This window comes from Syngnathus leptorhynchus, chromosome 11, assembly GCF_054491065.1.
Source record: "Syngnathus leptorhynchus isolate UIUO chromosome 11, UIUO_Slep, whole genome shotgun sequence".
Lineage (NCBI taxonomy): Eukaryota > Metazoa > Chordata > Actinopteri > Syngnathiformes > Syngnathidae > Syngnathus > Syngnathus leptorhynchus.
Window position 1 is genome coordinate 5,765,378 of NC_141205.1, and position 19,842 is coordinate 5,785,219.

At 43.8% G+C, this 19,842-nt stretch overlaps 3 protein-coding genes across 9 annotated transcripts; all 3 read right to left on the reverse strand.

The window, feature by feature from the left end:
- Nucleotides 1-949: 949 nt before the first annotated feature.
- Nucleotides 950-8,552, reverse strand: LOC147049043 (G protein-coupled receptor 22-like). 2 transcript variants are annotated; one of them, XM_085924222.1, is made up of 3 exons: nt 8,415-8,552; nt 4,410-4,535; nt 950-3,467 (listed from the first exon to the last, which is right to left on the reverse strand). In XM_085924222.1, exon 3 carries the CDS (start codon nt 3,335-3,337, stop codon nt 1,859-1,861), a length of 1,479 nt encoding a protein of 492 aa, XP_085780348.1. In that variant the 5' UTR covers nt 3,338-3,467; nt 4,410-4,535; nt 8,415-8,552; the 3' UTR covers nt 950-1,858. The 2 variants fall into 2 exon arrangements, with proteins under 2 accessions (XP_085780348.1, XP_085780349.1); XM_085924223.1 differs by lacking the exon at nt 8,415-8,552 and adding an exon at nt 4,912-5,036.
- A 248-nt stretch (nt 8,553-8,800) lies between these two features.
- cidec (cell death inducing DFFA like effector c) lies at nt 8,801-12,133 on the reverse strand. Of its 6 annotated transcripts, none has more exons than XM_085925123.1 (7): nt 12,038-12,133; nt 11,216-11,291; nt 10,941-11,082; nt 10,657-10,806; nt 9,942-10,132; nt 9,314-9,489; nt 8,801-9,136 (listed from the first exon to the last, which is right to left on the reverse strand). In XM_085925123.1, exons 1-7 carry the CDS (start codon nt 12,081-12,083, stop codon nt 8,871-8,873), a joined length of 1,047 nt encoding a protein of 348 aa, XP_085781249.1. In that variant the 5' UTR covers nt 12,084-12,133; the 3' UTR covers nt 8,801-8,870. The 6 variants fall into 6 exon arrangements, with proteins under 6 accessions (XP_085781249.1, XP_085781248.1, XP_085781250.1 ...); XM_085925122.1 differs by having other exon boundaries at nt 9,942-10,174; XM_085925124.1 differs by having other exon boundaries at nt 9,942-10,174; nt 11,216-11,304; nt 12,038-12,130.
- Nucleotides 12,134-15,555: 3,422 nt separating this feature from the next.
- uqcrc1 (ubiquinol-cytochrome c reductase core protein 1) lies at nt 15,556-19,591 on the reverse strand. Its single transcript, XM_085923922.1, has 13 exons — nt 19,448-19,591; nt 18,592-18,732; nt 18,424-18,510; nt 17,945-18,074; nt 17,541-17,742; nt 17,348-17,427; nt 17,159-17,274; nt 16,872-17,015; nt 16,586-16,746; nt 16,409-16,494; nt 16,232-16,320; nt 16,082-16,157; nt 15,556-15,982 (listed from the first exon to the last, which is right to left on the reverse strand). The coding sequence occupies exons 1-13, from the start codon at nt 19,508-19,510 to the stop codon at nt 15,918-15,920; spliced, it is 1,440 nt and encodes a 479-aa protein (XP_085780048.1). The 5' UTR covers nt 19,511-19,591; the 3' UTR covers nt 15,556-15,917.
- Nucleotides 19,592-19,842: the final 251 nt, after the last annotated feature.

The following is a 19,842-nucleotide window of genomic DNA, read 5'->3' on the forward strand; positions in this document are numbered from 1 at the left end:
CGGGCAGGTAAAGGCTCTCATAGGACCAGGGTACCTGCTCTAGTTAGTACCATCCAAATTTCCAACACTCATCCCACACTATATCATGTTTGTAATTGAATAAATAAACATGAGCAAAGACCAGCTGGTCATTTATTCATAGCCTTACTTCAGATCAAAATAGAGTACATTCACATTAGCACATCTTTAAAATAAAATAAAAAAAGGAAAAACATGTTGGAACAGTATCAACATACATCTTTCTGTTCTTGTTTACATTCAGCAGCGCTTTAATAGCGTGTGTGAGACATCCCATGGCCTCTGCGACGAGCTTCAGTGTGTGCAAAGCGTGAGAGTGGTGAACACACAAGTACGCTTCACAAAAGTCAAGAGCCAATACAGGTTCTATGTAACCACTTCATCTGCGGTGACACTTTTAGTTGTGCTTGCACCGGCTGGCCGAGCTATGGGACCAGATAGACATCTGACATGAGCCAGCTGCAACCCAAAGAAAATCTCCAATATGTCTGCATAAGATCACATGTTACATGAACATTGCGACTCTCCACTTTGTATATACAGTATGTACATTTGTGTTATTCTTCAGGAAGAGCTTTTGTCATTTGTAATTACATTCTTGGATGATGCAAGACAAAATGCTTTGATTTATTTATTGTGCTCATATAAAATCTCTTTTACTTCAATTTCTAAATATATTCAATCAAGGGTCTTATGATACATCTCTTTAAAATGATTTTTTTTTCTCTCACACACTAGTTTCTTAAAGGTCAGCATCAATATACATTTTATAGATAGAAAATTATGAAAGTTACACTTCAATAATAACACTGTCATCTGACCATACAGTAACAACTCCATGTTAGGTCAACACATTTTACTATTTCACAGTTGCTCATAATGATCCTCTGACACCCCCCTCCCCCTCCCCCCTACACCACTCTGACATAATTCAACCTCAGCGCCATATTTAATGCGGTACACACTGTTCGCTCAGTAAGCTTGTAAATATACAACCGGGGTTCAGCCGTGTTTGTGATAAACGACACGTCAGAACACGTCATTAAAGTTGAGGTCATATCAAACAAAACTTTAAATATTTCTACAATCATTAGCAAACTTAGTCATTCTTTTAAAGCTGTCTTTGAGCTTCCCAGTGGGTGGCGAATGTGATCATCTGACGGCTAAGCGTATTTTTTTCGGGAGCACTTACATAAGTGCTGTCGTGAGAAGCTTCATCATTCAAGTCCAGATGTAAACAGCATCTAACAGATTAAAATACAGAATTCCCCAGCTATGTAGGTCATCGTTGCTGTTGCTATTCAAGCGATCGTTGATGATTGGTTTCAACAGAATGTGTGATTTTCGATCTACTGGAAGAGTCGAAGCGTCGTTAAGAGCAAGACGAAGGACGCTTTAGCCTACGGATGGTAAATACCGTACCACCTATTGCTATTCCAATATTCATTGCTCCCACAGAGCAGAGAAAATTAAGACCAGGAGCTAAGGAAGTCAGGTTTAGTGCCTTTAAAGCATGTGGGGGCAATAAAACTACAAATAAATACTTTTTTTAGTCTCCAAGATGTTCACAGATTTCGAATGGTACCGCAACATGTCTCCCCGTGATAAACGGAGGTCCCCTGTCTTACAGAATATTCATTTGAAAGTTTGCTGCTTTGTGATTTTGTTCAGCTGCAGCGCACAGAGACGACGACATCGCGCCCGAGGTGACTGCTCGCTCTGTTTTGCTGCTTGTTCAAAACCCCATCCCATACGTGCACGTGTGTTTGTCACCAGCTAGCTTCCCGCTTGAGTGAGAGCGAAGTTTCATGATCAGCAACCTTGCATGCGTGCATGCGCTTCACACGGCCTCCGCCAGGCAGCGGTCCGAACCTTCGCTGGCTTCCAGCCGCACCTGCCGGCCGTTTTTTCGGTTTTCCACCCAAGAGTTGTGGATAACAGTGGCACCTGGTGAAGGGTCCACCTGAAGCAAGGACACCACTCTCTTCTTAACCTTGGCCCGAAGAGCACGTCGGAGCTTCTGCCGCGTGAAGGCGTAAAGCAGAGGGTGCGACACTGTGGTGCCGTAGGCCAAAGCTAAGAACCACATGCGTACGCTGACCAGAGGGTCACTGGGACCGAGGACCAGGATTAGCGTGTTGACCACAGACAGGGGAGCCCAGCAAGCGAGGAAGGTGGAGATGATGATGAGGGACATCCTGAAAACGCGGCGCTGGCGTTCTCGCCGATCTCGATGTCGCCGCACCGCGCGTCGTAGGGTGATGATAGCCGACACGGAGGCCTGGACGCCCATCGTGGTCGGCACATGGGAGATGGGGCCTGCGTCGGACGTGACCAGAGGGGCAGAAGACGACAGGGCGTGGGAGGAGGCTGCTGTGTGAGTGGCAGATGAAAAAGGGATGAGAGGCGGGTGGCTGAGTTGCTTCGTGGCATCTGCGGTGCATTGTTCCCCTTCTGGCCTGCCGCTACTAATCATTCTGAGCTTGGTCTTTTTTTTCGGAGATTTTTTGTGGAGGCCCGTGCAGGAGGGGCCTATGAGCCTCTGTGTTTTCTTCATGTGCGTGCCGATTCGGAAATTTAAAGCCCTCAGGATTCGGGAGTAGGTGAACAGCATTGCTGTGACAGTGGTAAAGAAGATGGGAACCTGCAGAATTAGGTGGTAATACGTCCCCGGGCTCAAGTGGTGGCCCTGCCCACCGATGCACAACAGGGTCCGATTACGCCACGCCGGTACCATTGTTAAGGCGATGTCGCCGGAGGACACAGACAAAGGCGGCTCCTCGCCACCTGACAGTTGATCCTCCAGGAGCGGGATGAAAAACACAGCGACGGACGTGAGCCACACGGCCGCCAGGATTAGCGCCGCCTTGCGCGTGGTCAGCAGCCTGTTGGCCGGACGCACCGAGATGTCGTATCGGTCCAAGCTGATGACCAGGATGTTGACGGCCGTGGCGACGCTGGCAAAGGTGACGCAGGCTTCGTGAAAGCAGCACAGCACGGCCAGGTTCGGCCCCGGGGCTAGCAGTATCACTACCAGCGTGAGAGGCAAACATAGCACGCACACCGCCACGTCCAGCACGTGTAGGCTCACCGTCACCATGTTGCTGACAGAGTCCACTAAATTAGACTGGGAGCAGTACAGCACCAGCACTGTCAGGTTGCTGCTGAAACCCAACAACAGCTCCAGCATGAGCACGGCAGCCAGTGACACCTGGAACCCGAGGGAGTACGGCACGGACCACGACGCCGGGTCGGAGGCCTCATCTCCCTGCTCCTCCCCCAGGCCGGCCGGGCTCGAGGTGTAGCTGTCGGTCTCCATGGCCGCCTCTCAGTCCTCAGATACTGAACCTGTCATCCTGTTGATGAAGTCCCATGATACACCAGGCCGGGCTTCCATAGCGCAGGGACGAGCGAGCGAACGAGAGAGAGAGAGAGATAGAGAGAGAGCGCTGGAGACACACAAGGCGGACACATGAGAAATGAACGGTGCAGGAGAGAATGAAAACACATTCTTCTTTTTCAGCATCTCCGACATCAATCATTTGCGACATGTGCACATACATCTATCTTTCTATCCATCACTCTATATAGCCATTCATCCAACTATCCGCTCCCTTCTTGTCGGTTCCTCTGATTACCATTTTGGCACAGCTTGAGAAGAGAAGATGTCGCTTTGCGAACGGTAGGGCGCCACGATAAGCCACTACGCTGATGTGGACTGGAGCTCCAGGCAAATTGAATGAAAGTAAGTAATCAGACCCACAGGCAATCAACTGCTCCCTCGGTGGATCAATAAAAACAACAGAGTCGGCAATTTGGCCCAAATTGGTTACATTGCAAGTCTAATTATGCAAGACTGTGTCCATTCGAGAAAAATAACACTTTCATTAATGAAGTGTTTGAAACAAAACACAATGCTCAAAATATGGATTCAAATAAATGTTGTTGCATTATCAATCTACTCACAATTGACGGATCGCATCGAATTAGGCAAATGTTTTATTGTACCAGAATTCACCCGAGGGGGGGGGGGGGGTGTCACTCTTATGTAATGTAATTATAAGTTAAATGAGATGCTACATGGTACATTCTTTAATGGGTTAAAAAAAAAAGGTTGAAAATAAACAATTTCTCAGGCGTAATTAAAAAAATAAAATGAAAAAAAGGGTGATGTGGAGCTAAAAATAACTGCAATAAACAGCTTCCTCCCTTCATCTTATGATGTTTAGTCACAAACTAAATAAGGGAAGGCCGCAGTACAGCACGCAGTGTACTTTCAGTGAGGCTTTTTAATGAAGAATAAAATTAACACATGCCATGAGTCAACATTTGACATCATAGAAAAAAAACATTTCTTGTTAGCACTTCTCTGTTTAGAATGGCAAACTTACTGTCAGTTGTTATCTTGCTTGCTGACTGACAGGTGCTCCTTTGTATCCCGCGTAGGTTGACATCACAGCAGTTTCATGGGGCGTTGCTATGACGACCAAGCTGACTGAAGAAGAAAACGGAAAATCCTGGAACCAAAAAAAGACCAAAGTCAATTTGAGTGGAAAAGAGGTCTAATTGGTGCAATAGTTGAGGCTAACGTCAAAGGATGTTTGTTACGGCACAGTGACAAATTGCACGATATAGAGGGCATCTCGTATCTTGTTTCGTATTGACGGGAGCGAAGGAGAAAGAGATGCAAAGCCTAACGTATTTGCTCATCACTGATTAGAAAAGAGGCTCTTGATGGTGCCTACGGGAAATCAATAGGACGTTTTCAAGAAAAATCACAGTTCTATTCAGCTTCAACGACTAGGGGGGGGACATTTTGGAGTCAAGTGACGAAGCAGTTGATGGGGAAGCTGTAAATCAAGAGCGCAGAAAGTGAAACTCAAAACAACTCACAACTATTAATCTCAGTGTTGCTCAGTTACCCTTCAGCAAACTAGTCGGGTTGCCACGGCAGCCGCTCGACGAGGATGTCGACAGAAGCGCAGCGGAGTTTGAGGATATTTCAGACACACTTAGTTTCAAGCCCGTGTCTGACATCGAGTTGGAAAAAAGACACAGTTTGTCAACAGGAAACTGCAGCGATATTTTTTCGAATGTGGGCCTCAAAGTAAAAAAAAATAAAAAATTCCATTCCAGCAAAACCGACTGCTTTCTGTTGACGTGCGCTTTGCTCTCCCTGGATACTGTAAAGAGCAGTTGTGGGAGGAAACGGAAGTCCCTAAAGATCAACAGTACACTTGTCCTGATTATTTTTAGTAATGTAAGCAAATTATGGACTTTTTGACAGGCCAGCCTTAATAACGCAAGTGAGAAAGCAGAGTGGGACGTTCAAACCCAAAGTGTTTCCTAAATGGAAGGGAAAGTTAGTTACTAAAAAAAAGCAACCCGAAAAAAAAAAAGAATGCTACTTTCCAACTATTTTTAAAGAATTCTCCCCAGATGGATCACACGTTTGTTAACACATCTCAACCAACTGCTGCAATTCATTATAGAAAATGAACAGCTGAAAGAAGAAAGTAGAAAGGAGGAGTGAGAGCTGGTAGACAAGGTCTCCTGGGGAACAGAGGTGGCAGCTTCCCCCCCCCCCCCCCCCACCCCCTCCCCTCTACTACAAAATCTTACATCAGTCTTACCCGCGGAGCTTCTGGTTTCCTAGTCCCCAGCAATCCCCGACAGGCCTGCCTACTTTCCAAAAGATTCATAATTACCAAAGTAGGCTGCAAGTTACAAAGCTGTCAGGTGTACGAAGCACAAGTCTCACTTTATACCTTAACACTAAAGAGATCGGTTTTTGCAAAACGTAGCACGGAAGGACCAACACAGGTTGTGACACATTTGGGAATGTTTTGGATAGTGTTGAGATTTAATCAAACCAGCGTGTGATCAATAACGGGAAGATTCCCTAATTGTCCCTAATTAATCAAGGATAATTACATTGAGGACAGTGAGCCATAAAAAAAAAAGATTTGCCCTCTTCTCAAATGATTCTTTTTATGTTCCTCAGTATTTAAAATCAAACATATCAGACAATACAAGTACTCACAGTTTTTAAATGAGGAAAGCTCATCACCGGGGACAAAAACAATGCACGCAAATAGAAATGCAACAATCGGGAGACTGTGAGGGGGCGGTGGAGAACAAGAAAGAAAAAGAAGGGCTGCGGCAGATACAAGAACACACAACATGTACTCTCTGTGCACGTGTGTGTGTGTGTGTGTGTGTGTGTGTGTGTGTGTGTGTGTGTGTGTGTGTGTGTGTGTGTGTGTGTGTGTGTGTGTGTGTGTGTTTGTGTGTGTGTGTGTGTGTGTGTGTGTGTGTGTTTGTGTGTGTGTGTAAATGGGCTCCCTATTGAGACATCAAGCTGTTATTAAAGCGCTCTCTCTCTCTCTCTCCAGTCAGCACACCACGATGGAGACAATCGTCATGTCAGAGCATAACATTTGCTCGCCACTGCTTGGAGTCAAGCAGCGCGTGAAAGGCACAGACACACACACACACACACACACACACACACGCACAGACACACACACACACGGAAGACAGCTCGCCAGAGCACCGGGGCCCCCACTGAGAGCAATTGTAGGTATACGTCCAATAGAGTGAGCGCCATGGTCTCATCCGATGTAGCTCTGGAGTATATTAGGGGCCTGCGGAGGTTAAGCGTCGTGAATGAAATGGAAAACAAATACGTATGTGAGGGCGACTCTCAGCTGGACGTCTGCTTTTAAGTCGCTGACTCTTTGGTACAGAAATTCTCATGTGGAGGAGGAGTGCCATGACTTTCAATTGACTTTAAGCGTGCGAGTAATCTTGAAGATTACTTGAAAACAAAAAAACGACGACAGAACCTAACGATTCTTAAACACAAAAAATTAAATGAGTTGTATTTTATTTATTTATTTATTTATTTATTATATTTAGGTGTTTGTTTATTTACTTTTTTTTTTATATGGATGGCAATTCTATTTGCGATTCACGGGCCCGAGAATCCATGTAAATACGTTCTCCCTGGAGAAGATACCCAGACTCATCTCCTGAGGTTGAGACGGGGTCCGCACACCATTGAATGTCCTTTGATTCATCTCTATTAGAAACTTCATGTTCTAAGCCATCCAACTGGAATAATTAATATTATATTTCACTCATATTTAAATAATATTTATTGCTGTGTCACACACACTAACACTTCCATGGGTCATCTTAGACAATTTAATGAGACCCAATAGAAGACGTCTGTTTTTATGAATGACGCTTAGTTTTGATTGATACGCTAAAGAGTTCTCATCATTATCGCGTTATTTTTTTTTCATGTCATATATAGTGTGCAACTGGAAGACGCCAGTATGAAACATGGAGAAAAACAGATAGGAGTATGTAAGGCAGGAAAGAGCTCATTTTTGCTCTCTTGAATCACATCTCCTTTAATGCTGACTCAAGGAGATAAAAGGACAACGAGCATCCATTGCAGCCATTGAACATTTTTACAGATCCATTATTCAGGTAGAATTTCCAGTTGTAGAAAGGTGCAGTTTTGAACCAATCACGCTCGGCACTGGGGGGCCTTTGTGTTGTCCTGCTATCTGAATTATTTATTTCAGAGCTGAAATAGCCAGCTATTGAAAACGATCATACTTTGTCAACTATAGTGGACTTTCATTTTATTAGAAACACAGTCCATGAGAATAAAAAAAGGGGAAAAAAATCTAAATTTGCCTGAAAATATACACTGTACATGCATGTACAATGTAATGACTCCATTTTGTCAATAAATATAGGACTTGAGTGTGCAAAATGACTTTCATAGAAAAATATTTGAATAAATTCACCATTTTCTGTGTTCTAGCTGACCGCCACTAGGAGTTGATCACAAGTGACCTTAGAGCCACACTGACACGCACACAAAAGATAAACAACACACAGCGTGTTAAGTGTATTCGTTTTTTTTTTTTTCCCCTTTCTCTCTGCTGCATGGAACATTCTCTTGGGAGCGTGGGAGAAATCCACAAGCCCGAAGCCCATGACTGTGCCAAGACCCACGTACTCCCACATTCAAAGCGCCCCCAGACTGGAAATAAATTTAGGCTGCCAGCAAATCAATATTTTGCATTGTGAACGGCGAGCAGCGTGCAATGCTGTGTGCGACGGACCGTGCAAAAAAAAAAAAAAAAACACTCCAATAACCAAAAGGACAATATTCAAACGTGGTATTTACGGCACTGCAAAATTCATATTTATACACATACGTACAACACATCTAAGTTCAAATCGTGATCCAAAAGTTACAAATCTTTCCCAACTATGTCACCTGCATGTTTGTTGCCAAACAACGTACCCATTTGTTTTAAAAGGAAGTAAAACAGTACACATGGTAAGGAGACTTGAGATGCGCTCCTTACCTTGAAGCGGAGTGCTCAGCAGCTCTCCATGTCCGCAAGCCAAGTGGGGATGGATGGGAAGTCACTTGTCCGTCTGAGTACATGGTGAGCAACAGCAGCTTCTCAAATAGCCAGCGAGATCCTTACTCAGCTCAGAAGGAAGGATGCGTGCACCGATAGAAGGATTCAGTCTCCCTGATGAATGCACTTTGCACAGAGTAATGACACGGAGTAGGAAGGGGGCGGGGCCTGTAGGGACCATCATCATCATCATCATCATCATCAATCAGTGTAGCTGCACTGCAAGCTTCCATTTTTTCGTTAAGACTTGGTGTCTAAAGATAATGCAACAAAGAAAATGATCTTTTTGAGCTATGATCTCATTTTATTGGTATCTTTACGTCAACATAGAAATCGCAATATACAAGACATGAGATTTGAGTTCTGTTGCGTAGAACAGGACTAAAATACACTAGATCACACAAGAAGGATGTGTGACTTTTCATGCAGCCGACCTTGCAGGCAATTTGTCAAAGATCCATCCAGCCTTTTGCACTTTAACACATTCAGTAAGATTTCCTTCCTCCAGCCCTCAACTGTCTTTTCTTTCTTCCTCCGGCCAGCTGCAGCTGACAGGGCAGAAGCAGCCAGGGGACAATTAGGCAAGCGGGGTGGAGAGAGACAGCTGAACCTGTTGCCAATTACGCCGACTTGACCGAGCTCCGCTTTTCCCCCCACACGGGCTTGAGACATGAAGAAAAGGGGGGGGGATAATAAAAAAAAAACTTGGTTTTATTTGCTCATCTCCAGCAGATTCAATTGGACATCCAAGAAGAAGATTATGTGACTTAAGCAGATAAGGTAACAGAAACTCCATCATCAGTAAGTTGCCCGACGCAGGAGAAAGCGCTGTAACTGACAGATTCGGCTTTCTCGATGGAGCAACAGGGCCTTCTCTGGTCTGTCCTCCACTTGCTCGATCTCCTCCTCCTCCTCCTCCTCTTCCTGTTCCATTAGCTGCTCCATGTACCAGGAGGAGCTTAGCAGGATGTGGCCAGTAGCCTGCATGGAGAAGACGGTCCATCGCAAAGCCTCCCTTCGGGCACCACACAAACAGGCATCGTATTAGTCTCAACAGAAAAGAGTTGATTAGACTATATATAATATAATATGCATAACACCAAATGGTGGTGATATTGGCTAACATTATGTGACAAACATTTTGCTCGAGTCACAAACAATTCCAAAATGCAATCCTCTGCCGCAAGGTCTGTGCCAGAGTTGATCACCAGCAACTCTGGTGATGACATAACTCCTCACAAAATTAATCTCAGAAAAATCTAGCCCATTTCAACTCTGCCGCCCACACTGCGTGTTGTCTGCCCAGAGAACAGTGTGAATGCTATTGTGCAGATGGTTTTGGAGAGCTTACAAATATTCTATTTGTTGCATCATCACAGAGGTAAACAGAAGGACACTCGACATTGATAAGAACCTGTGCATTTTGAACTTCCAATCGAAAAATTCAGCAGGATCTCATTCACTCACTTCAACATCTTCTTGGCCTCATAACAGCGCACTTCATAAGATAAGGAGTAAACGCCGTACAGTGTTGCTTTGACGTTTAAGCAGCCGATGAAATCACTGGGATTGTTCTTGTACAGGTCAAAGGTCAGTTTGGCCACATCTGTCCGGTGCTGTGGCCTGCGTTTACTGAGCTCGTCTCTGGAGAGGCCGTTCTGAAGAAACACAGGGTCAAAGGGCGGCCGACTTGGCTTTAGCTTGATGGGGAACAAAGTGCCTTGCTCAGTTGCACAAAGACAGCAGTTGGCAAGCAGACTCATTTAACCAACTATTAGTTTACTTTTGTCTGCAGTCCTAAAAACTTAACCCTCTGGTATCTTGGGCCAATTTTTATTGTCAACCTGTGGTCCGTGGCTCTCTAGTGGTCCGTGTCAGTATTGCAGGTGGTCCGTGTAATTGGAAATGGAAAATAATTGAGTTTAAAAATAAAATAAATTTGTTATTTAGATTTGATTTATTTTGCAGCGTTTAACCATCTAAATGATGTCAAATGTAGCTGAGATTCCCAAAATAAATAGTCTATATAGGTCTATCCTCTTTGGGAACAAAATAAAATAATATTCCACCAAAGCAGTGGTCCCTGAGTTGCTTCTTGGTTATAATGTTAGTTCCTTGGACAAAAGCCGTGTTGGAGCCATCTGATCTGCAGTGCCACCTAGTGGTGCATGCAACACTGTACCTGTAATGGGGTCCACTTCTCTCCTTTCTCCAGCACCATGAGAACGGTGTTGTCAGGCAGTGTTGTGAAGAAATCCTCAGTGTCCACACCTGTGCCATCTTCATCCAAGACCAAACCACTGGCACACAGCACATTTAATGAGTCGCTCACCTATAAAAGACAAAAATGGACTCCCTTATTTGGCATTGCGGCAACACTGCTTGGAAACAAGAAGCAAACTCGTGACATCACCACTACTGTGAGTCCATTTGTGGACTCTTTGCTTTCCTTTCCTTTGTCCACACCTTGTTCATCAGGTCTTCTAACGCATCCGCCATGATGCCCTTCTTCAAACTACGATCGGCATTAGTCACTCGAAAAGGTTTCGGCCGAGATACTTGTCTTGATAGAAGCTGCTGGGTTACGGATGCACTAGCTGACACACACCTGATTGAGGATTACAAAACCAGAAGATTGATGGGGGGGGAAAAAAAAAAAAAAAAAAAAAAAAAAAAAAGAATAGCTAAGAAGAACAAATATGCCCTTTCTTCTATATTCACCCCAGGAACTGATATCTTACTTTAAGGAAGACTGAGTCAGGAGGTTGAGAGACTTCAGAGCATAATCCATCACTGAAGAAGAAAAAACTCGGCAACCTGGATGACAAAGCTGGAAATGAGCACAATTGTTCCAAATGACTTCTCCAAAACAATCTTGCACTCTGGTCAACGTTTTCTTTGACTGCAAAGCTAAATTTAAGCAAAAAACGCACATCACACACCCAGAGAAGTGTAAATCACGGCGACAACTGGCCAGTGAACCTTGTGCTGTTGTTAAGCAAGTCAAATAGCGTCATTGTCATTGCGCAAAACTTCATGGCCGCCCCCCGACTTGATTATCCTGGCCCGACATCAAGTATAAAGTTCACCATTATTGCTTTTCTATCAGAATGCGTGTTGTTTTATTCGGGAAAGTTGACACTGCTAGGAATAGCTTCATACCAGGAAAAGCAGCATTGGAGTTAATTGGACAAAAATAGAAAAATGTTGCGCATTTCAGATGCTTTTTTTAGCTTGCCCGTTGATTTGATGGTAGTAGATTCAAAACGGTCATAAGGGACTAAAGTTCTGTTTTTATAATCCATATCGTAATCGGAATGTCGAGCACAAAAATGCTCGGGGATGTTTGCAAACAATCTTAATTCAGATTAGAAAATATATTATATTACCAATAGAATTATTTCCTTTACTAATAAAAAATTCAAATACGTTCTAAGGATAGCGCATTTTAAAGGAAAAAGGAAATTTAAATAATCACCCAAATTCAGTCAACGCTACAGGGTTTGAGAAAAGTGCATTAAGTGATATAGAATATTTATATTTTTTTAACTAGTCCAACTTACGTGTTAATTGTATGCTCCCTGCAGTTGCCCGTATACAGCGTTTCATTTAAAGCACCCGTTTCACGTTTCCAACTAATTGCAGCATGTCATGTGACTTCCGTTCATAACCGGAATTTAAGTGGTTTATTGTGACAATTGTTTCTAGTAATTATTTATTCCCCATCTAGTAATTGACACAAGCCACTTTGGAAATAGAAAACCACTAATTAATCATTAACTGATATTAATAAATTGTGCTGTGAATTAAACACCAGTGACAATGATGTCCAATAGAAATATCAAGGCGCATGGTGTGGTGTTTTCCGCTTGTTATTTTTCTGCCGCTTTTGTGAGCTTTAAGTAATAGTCTGGAGGTCACAAAGTCCAGAGAGAATTAGATGACGTTTATTTCACTCTGTAAGATCATATTTCATGCTCATGCTGTGCAGATGAATCACGCAGCAAAATGGTTTTCGGTGGAAAGCACACAAAAAACTAAACATAGCCCAAATATTGTAGACAAAGGCTAATATGAAAGATCTACCTTTTCTTTTATAAATGTGCTTAATATCTTGCTGGGGCGGAAGCGTTCATTTGTTTTGAATAGTTCCTGATGCACAGTAAAATGAACAAGACTTGAACATAAATAAATAAATAACATCATTTTTTAATTTAATACGTTTTGCTGGAATTAATGACATGCAAAAACACAAGGGAAATATTTCTGCTGAGAAATGTGACCCGGTCAAAGTGCATATTAACTAGTGACGGGATCTAATTGAATCTGAGCTGCTAATACTGTCAGTGATGAAGTGCATTAAAATTAAATGTTTCTTTTTTTTTTTCTCTATTTGCAGGTATGTCCCGCCCCCCTTTGCTGGCATACTATTTCCTCTTGCCAACCCGCGCCATCAGTTCTGCATTGGCTGCCGCTTTGGTCCTCATGTCCTGGTTCTTGGCCAGATCTATGAGGACGCTGAGAATACGGGTGGGGACATCAAGGGACAGGGCGAAGCGGGATCCCGGCTGGGTTCTCTTGGGCACCTGCGGAGCTCGCACCGGCCGCAGAAGCACGCGATGCTCGGAGCGGAGCAACGAGTCCAACATCCCGCCGCGGTTTATGATGTCGATTGCCAGTGCGCCTCTCCTGATGGCCTGGTCGAAGTCAGCGACTTCTGACTTCTGACTGCCCCCCTGAGCTTGGATCCCGCAAGGGAGCAGCAGAGCCAGGCAGAAGCACAAGCCCAAGGTCCTCATGCTCGCAATTCTGTTGCCAGGCACATAAAATGACGCAAATTATTACAACGCGCTTAAAAACTCAAGGACGCGTGCGTGAAAGGCGAGGCAAGGCGCAAAAAAAAAATAAAAAAAAATCAATATGCATCACATTTGAAGGCAAAATACATTAAAATCCGATTTAAGACCATGAAAAGCAAATTATTTAAAGAACTAATTTTGCACAAATTCATGATGCATATACAGTTTTTAACTTGGATTTAAAGGATAGTCAAAAAAGGTTTCAAAGCATTTGACATATTAGAATGCACAGTACAACACCAAACAATCCAAGTCCTGCTAAAGTGTTGCTGATGAGGACTACTTACTCAGTGTCACTTCAGTAGATTGTTGGTGACTTGGAGAAAAAAAAAAAGTCACTGCAATTTCCAGCGCTGGAAATAATCTGGATATTTGAAGAATCAACCCAAAAATGTTTTCTTTCTCCTCCTCAGTAATGACAGGAGCGACTTGCGTGTAAAGCAGCGGGACGTTCAAGTGGCTGAAAGTCCAGCACAACCCCGTCTTCACTGCTGTCTCCTCTCTCTGTTTATGTCCCCCCTCCCTTTGTTTAATCTCATTTCCTTCACCCTTGTTGCAATTTCTTTCTTCCATCTAAAAATAGCACATTCACAATCATTCACATAATGACACAGACAGTCAGCACGCAGAAGAAAAGTGCATTTATCCAAATGTACTAATAAACCTTTGATGCCAAAAAAGAGGACGTGTGAGATTCATTTGATTCATCATGCAGAAAAGCTATCAAATATGATTACAGTGATAAGGCAGGCCATTGAAATTACGATCATTTGTGTGCATGGTTTCCAATATGCGATGTGTAGTGTGTCGATACAATAAGATGCTTCAAGCCAAAAATGTTCTATGCGAGCACGCTATGCTAAAGACCAATATTGCATTTTTGGGAAATATGAATCAAGCAGAACAAATCGACCTCTTTTTAATCCATCTAATTTTGCCTTGTACTGCCACGTGACCTCAAGGTCATTTTCGGTCAACAGCAAGTGGCAGCACAGGGCAAAAAAAAAGCCGCCGCCCCTCTGAATGCTTTAAAACGAGTAGGGTGGGGGAAACACACACATCTTCCTACTAGCTTCCTTTTTTTTTATACACCAATGTTAAATGGTCACTGTGCATGAGTAATGTGCACTTTTCGAGGATGGCTGAGATTTCCCAAATACTGTAAAAGCATCTGAGCATGTATTTTATTTCCATTTTTTGCTCTTTCATCCTTTTTCACCTGTCACGTCACAGTGACATTTCCAAAAGTGAGCTGCTTACGTCAATGCCTCTAAAAGAAGCGGTTCTACATGACGGAGCATTCCTAACTTTTGTGAGGAGATTTTACTGGCTTCATTAGTTTGCAACAACAGCTGCTCAACCATGTTGTTGCTTCTTTAAAACGGCAATTGTATTGTTTTGTTGCATGATGCAGTAACTGACTCATCTTGAGTTCCAAAGGCCATTTATTGAACTACAATCATAACGTAAGGGACTCCGGAAAAACGAGGAAAGAGATGTCAGGCCGAGAACTACCTCATCTCTTGAAGCACCTCCGTTGCATCCCATCACCGGAGCGATCCTCATCTCACTAATGACTTAAAGTTAATCGTCGGCCCTCGAGGGTCCTCTGGCGAGAGGAGTCATCGTGGATGGCTAGAGATAAACAAAGATGCGTTACACAGATGTCAGGCCTCCTCCTAACAAATGTTCACGATTTGTACCAGTCAGTGGCATGGCTGTCATAGATACAGCGCACATGGATAGAAAGAAGACGAGGTCATGATTGGAAGAAGTGCCTGGCCTATTAACCACGCAGCTTCGTAACATAGACGTGAGTCTTTGTGTTTACTATATAAATCTGTGACGTAAATCGGAATTCATCTTGTGATGTTGGCATTACAAACAGAATGTTAGCAGTTTTCTAAAGTAGGCTGCCTTGGCACACTAAGTCTGTTGTGACATCATGAGTGACACAATAAAATATAATAAACTAATAATTACAATAAATCTCTCCATAAGTTATTCACTGAGTAGACTGATATGAGATCAATATTTTGTTGAGATTTTTTTTCTACTGTAAAATTGGGTTGCTTTTACAATACATTGCAAATTAAAGGACAAAATTGGGCAGTTTGGCAGACCAAGATGGCCGCAACAGTGGGCACAAGAGCAGCTACAGAGTGTTGTATGACAAACATACACCATTCAGCACCAAACCAGATCAAATAAACAAAAGACTCCATCTTTTACATTTTTATTTTTGTCAGAATGTGAGCTTCTGTTATGTACAATAGAAGACATAAATTGATTTTACAGACATGATAAATATACTCTTGCTCCAAATGGGTTACATTTAGGATCTACAGAGTCCTGATTTCAATCGATGACTTAGGTCCGGCCCCCTTCCTCTACTCACATCTGTGCCAGCTGTTGAAGTCATGTGCAGATTAAACAAGGTTACCTGTGAACTGCCACCATCAATGACTAAAACAGCGGGCATGATAAGAGGGAGGTTGGCGGGGGGCTGGACCCATCGATGGCTGTCTGTGTGGACACTCGGTGAGGATGAGGAGCAGGACACGGATGGACACCACGATGCAATTTAAAACCTCAGCCAGTACATTGCACTGCGCATTCTATTGTAGTCGGGCAGTTGCTCAATGGGGCCTAAGGAAAAGATGGGGACAAAAATTGAACAGGTTCAGAAATCGTAAATGGTAACAATCAACAGCTATCGTTAAAAGTGCGGTTGAAAGAAGGACTCACCGACAGCTGCAACAGCCGGACATTTATCGTAGATGTATTTGGAGCAGATGTCACGCACCATCCTGGGGGTCACGGCCTGTGACCAGAGAGTCAAAGTGTGCTCAGCGCAACGGGCGGGCATTTGCTGGTAAACATCTCAAAGAGACTCACGTCGATGTGAGCGTCCCACTCGGCCAGGGGGATGCGCCGGCCGTAGTTCAGAATGTGCCTGCCGATTTCATCGCAGATCGGTGTTGTTCCTACGGAAAAAAAAAAAAGAAAAACCCACTCGTGATTGAGCTATCTTGGAGTGAGTTTGTCAAGTGCAATGACAAAAGCGTGACGCACCATTGAGCTGTCCCACCAAACTGGCCTTCAGAGCTTTCTTGCCTCTGGCGACATCACTCTCTGTGACCGTGGTGCACAGATTCATCCTGCGTGAGGCACAACCTGACTCAGTTCTCACAAGTCCAAATGAACCGTGCAGTTGGGGGTGATCTGTGTGACTCGGTGTCATTTTCTCACCAGGAATTCTGGGACCAGTGCATCATGTCGTCAATGCTGAGCTTATCTGTCACAAAGTAAATGCCCAGCAGGCCGGTGTCACTGTAGGACGAGAGGAACGTCTGGAAGCTGTGACACAGGTTCTCCTCCGCCGCCAGGCGAGCCAAACGGCTGCTCATGTTCTTCACGTGAATAAAGAGTGGACATGGGAAGGTTTTGTCAGACGAGTTTCATTTAAAACCGATTAGTTGGGACAATGAAACAACGCTTTGGCGACGTCACTTCACATATGACACTGGCGTCTAACCTTTCCGCCGCCACAGGTGAGGTCATAGCTTCCGATGATGGCGTTGGCCACCATGAGAGGCACGATGTCCGGGCTGGCAGCGCCGGGGGCTTCCACAGCGATGGCGATGTGAGCCAGGGGTAGACCATCGTCACGGAAGCGGATCTGGGGAGAAACATAAAATCTCAGTTAGCATTGGCTATTGTTTTCCCACTTTTTCCTAGTAGCATTTTACTACTACTCCAAACATAGAAGGGCAAAGCTAAGCGTCAAAAGCCATTAAATATATCGTTGCAATACCAACTCACCTCGCTGCCTGTAAATCTGCAGGGTGACAACACAGGAACGGCATCTCCCTCGTATTCGAAGGACAGTCCACTGAAGTGAGTCTGGGCCAACGCCACTAGCTCCTCATGGTTCACACCTGCATATTTAGCACATGACATGAAGGGCCAACCTTTGCACAAATGTTGTATGTGCCGACAGAGAGGACCAACCTCCAGCTGCAGCCAGAACCATGCGGGGAGCCTTGTAATGGCTGTTGACGTATTCCACTAGATCCTGGCGGGTGATAGTTCTAATAGAATTTCAAATGATGATTCTTAGAAACTTTAAGGATTCGTGCATTGACAATTGACCAAGTGGTGAAACTCAACAACTTGTGGCGGCAAAACAGTTTTACCCCCCCACCTGGCGGTGTTGGATGGTCCAAGTGGACTGTGTCCCAGTGCAGTCCCCTGGTAGGCGGTTGCATGCAGCAGGTCCAGGCAAACTTCCTGATGATTGTTGTTTTCTACTTCTTCCAGTTCGCGCAGCACCACACCCCGCTGCTGCTCAATCTCCTCCTCGCTCAGCGAGCAGCCTTGCACCATCTCCGCAAGCAGCTCCACAGCTGGGGAAACACAAGTATGTTAAAATGTTTGAGTATTCCTCAAAACATTAGCTTACACATTGCACATTTTCATGCATTGTTCCAAATCTGCATGAACAAAAGATTTTGTCGAGAAATCCAAACAAATCAGAAGTGTAACGGAATAGCTTGTGTTCTCCTGTGTAACTACACTGCATGCGTGGACGCTAACAAGTCACGATACCTTTAGGCAAGTCTTTAGCCAAGGTCTTCATGTAGTAAGCGGTATGTTCCCGGGATGTGTAAGCACTCAAGAGAGCACCCATAGACTCCACCTGCTGCTCTAAAGCTGTCTGAGGGTACTTCTTGGTGCCCTAGAAAGCAAGGACAAAAGTCACCTTGTTTAACTGTTTGACATTTGAATAACTACAGTGGAGGATGTTCCTTTCCTACAGTGGTGATATAAATCAAATTTTTACCCAAGTCAGAATCACTAACTGATACCAAGGCAGTAGTAAAGTTACAGTAAATTGTTATCCATCCTGCATTTTCTGTGTCAATTGCCCATCCGAGTTTACATTAGGTGACAGGTGGGTTACACCAGGAACTGTTTGCTAGCCAATCAGAGGGCACATAAAGACAAACAATCATTCACACCGAAATCCAGACTGTCATGAAAAAGTTCTCAATGTATTAACATTCAAAAAGAGTGTATCAACCTACCTTGAAAGCCAGGTGCTCCAGGAAAAACCCTGTCCCATTGTTCTTTTCGCTCTCATAGCGACTGCCAGCACTGATCCACAGTCCGACCTAAGAAGGAGAGAATATTTGGAAAGTGAGAGTTGATCATAGCCCAAAGCCATCCACTATTGTATTTTAGGAAGTCCTTACAGTGCACGTAGCATGTCCCGTCTCTTCCGATGCGACCCTCAATCCATTATCCAGGGGAGTGAGACGAGTTTCAGGGGCTCCCAGCAGGCTTTGGGCATAGCTGACTGAGGCTTGGCCACGCCTCAGAGACAGCAGGAGAGGCTACGATGATAAGACAGTAACTTTCAATGTGCTATTATTATTACTGATAACACAAATAAAAATGCATTCACATCAATCACCATTGAGAAACGTATCGGAACTTAATTTGACTTTATGAGAACTGCTAAAAAATATATGTTAAATCTGACAAATCTTTGAATTGCCTTCAAATTGCAGGTGACATTTACAAATATGTCACCTTTCAATGGCAACAGGGAGGCGACAGAAGCTGTTGGCCGCTTCGTGGTTTAGTGCTTATAAAACTTCATTTGTGAGATACAACACAGAATCTAAGGTCACAATACAGAAGATACATTGACAACCGATGGAAGTGCATCATTACATTATTTGGTCGAAATTACCATACTTAACAAGCTATTTGGGAAGCTAAGCTACATTGAGGGCAAATCAGGACATACTGTTTTTGACAAGAGTAGACAATAAGAAAATCCCTCATAGGAAAATAAAACATTGAATTTACAAATATAATCTTTAAAGAGCAACGAAATCATCTATAGCAAACCCTGCATTATTACTTGATCAATTGACCTTGTATTCACTCAAGGCTAGCCAATGCTAATATGCTAACTGGAGGTACCGCTTGCGGAAAGCTAACCAGGACAATTGCTTCTTCCATTTCTTGTGCCTTCACTTTCACAATAAGGAGTACCCGAAGCGCCTTGTTCTTAGACGCGTCTCTTGAAGGCTTACTTACACTGCGGGTTTTGGCGAGCACACGACCCACGGTGCTACCGACTCGGCACACTGACGCCGCCATTTTTCACTCCAGGTTAGAGAAGGCAACAGATTCCGCTGTCCTCGAGCAAAGGACTCTTCTTCGTTTCTGGGTTTAATTGTGTCATCCACCTCAAAAATATCTATCGCCGCCACGTGTTCACAATGTATTATTGCAAGTACAAACAACAAAAACAAATACTCGGTCCTTGATTTATAATTGAATTTATAAGCCAAAATAAGAGTCGCCGACTGTTAATTGCATTCATATAGTTTCTTGTCAAGGTGGCACACATTTTGGGGTTGAATCTTTGTCAATATGAGCGATTGACTAGCTTCCAGTCCACGGTAAATTGCTTCAAATGAGGCATAGTC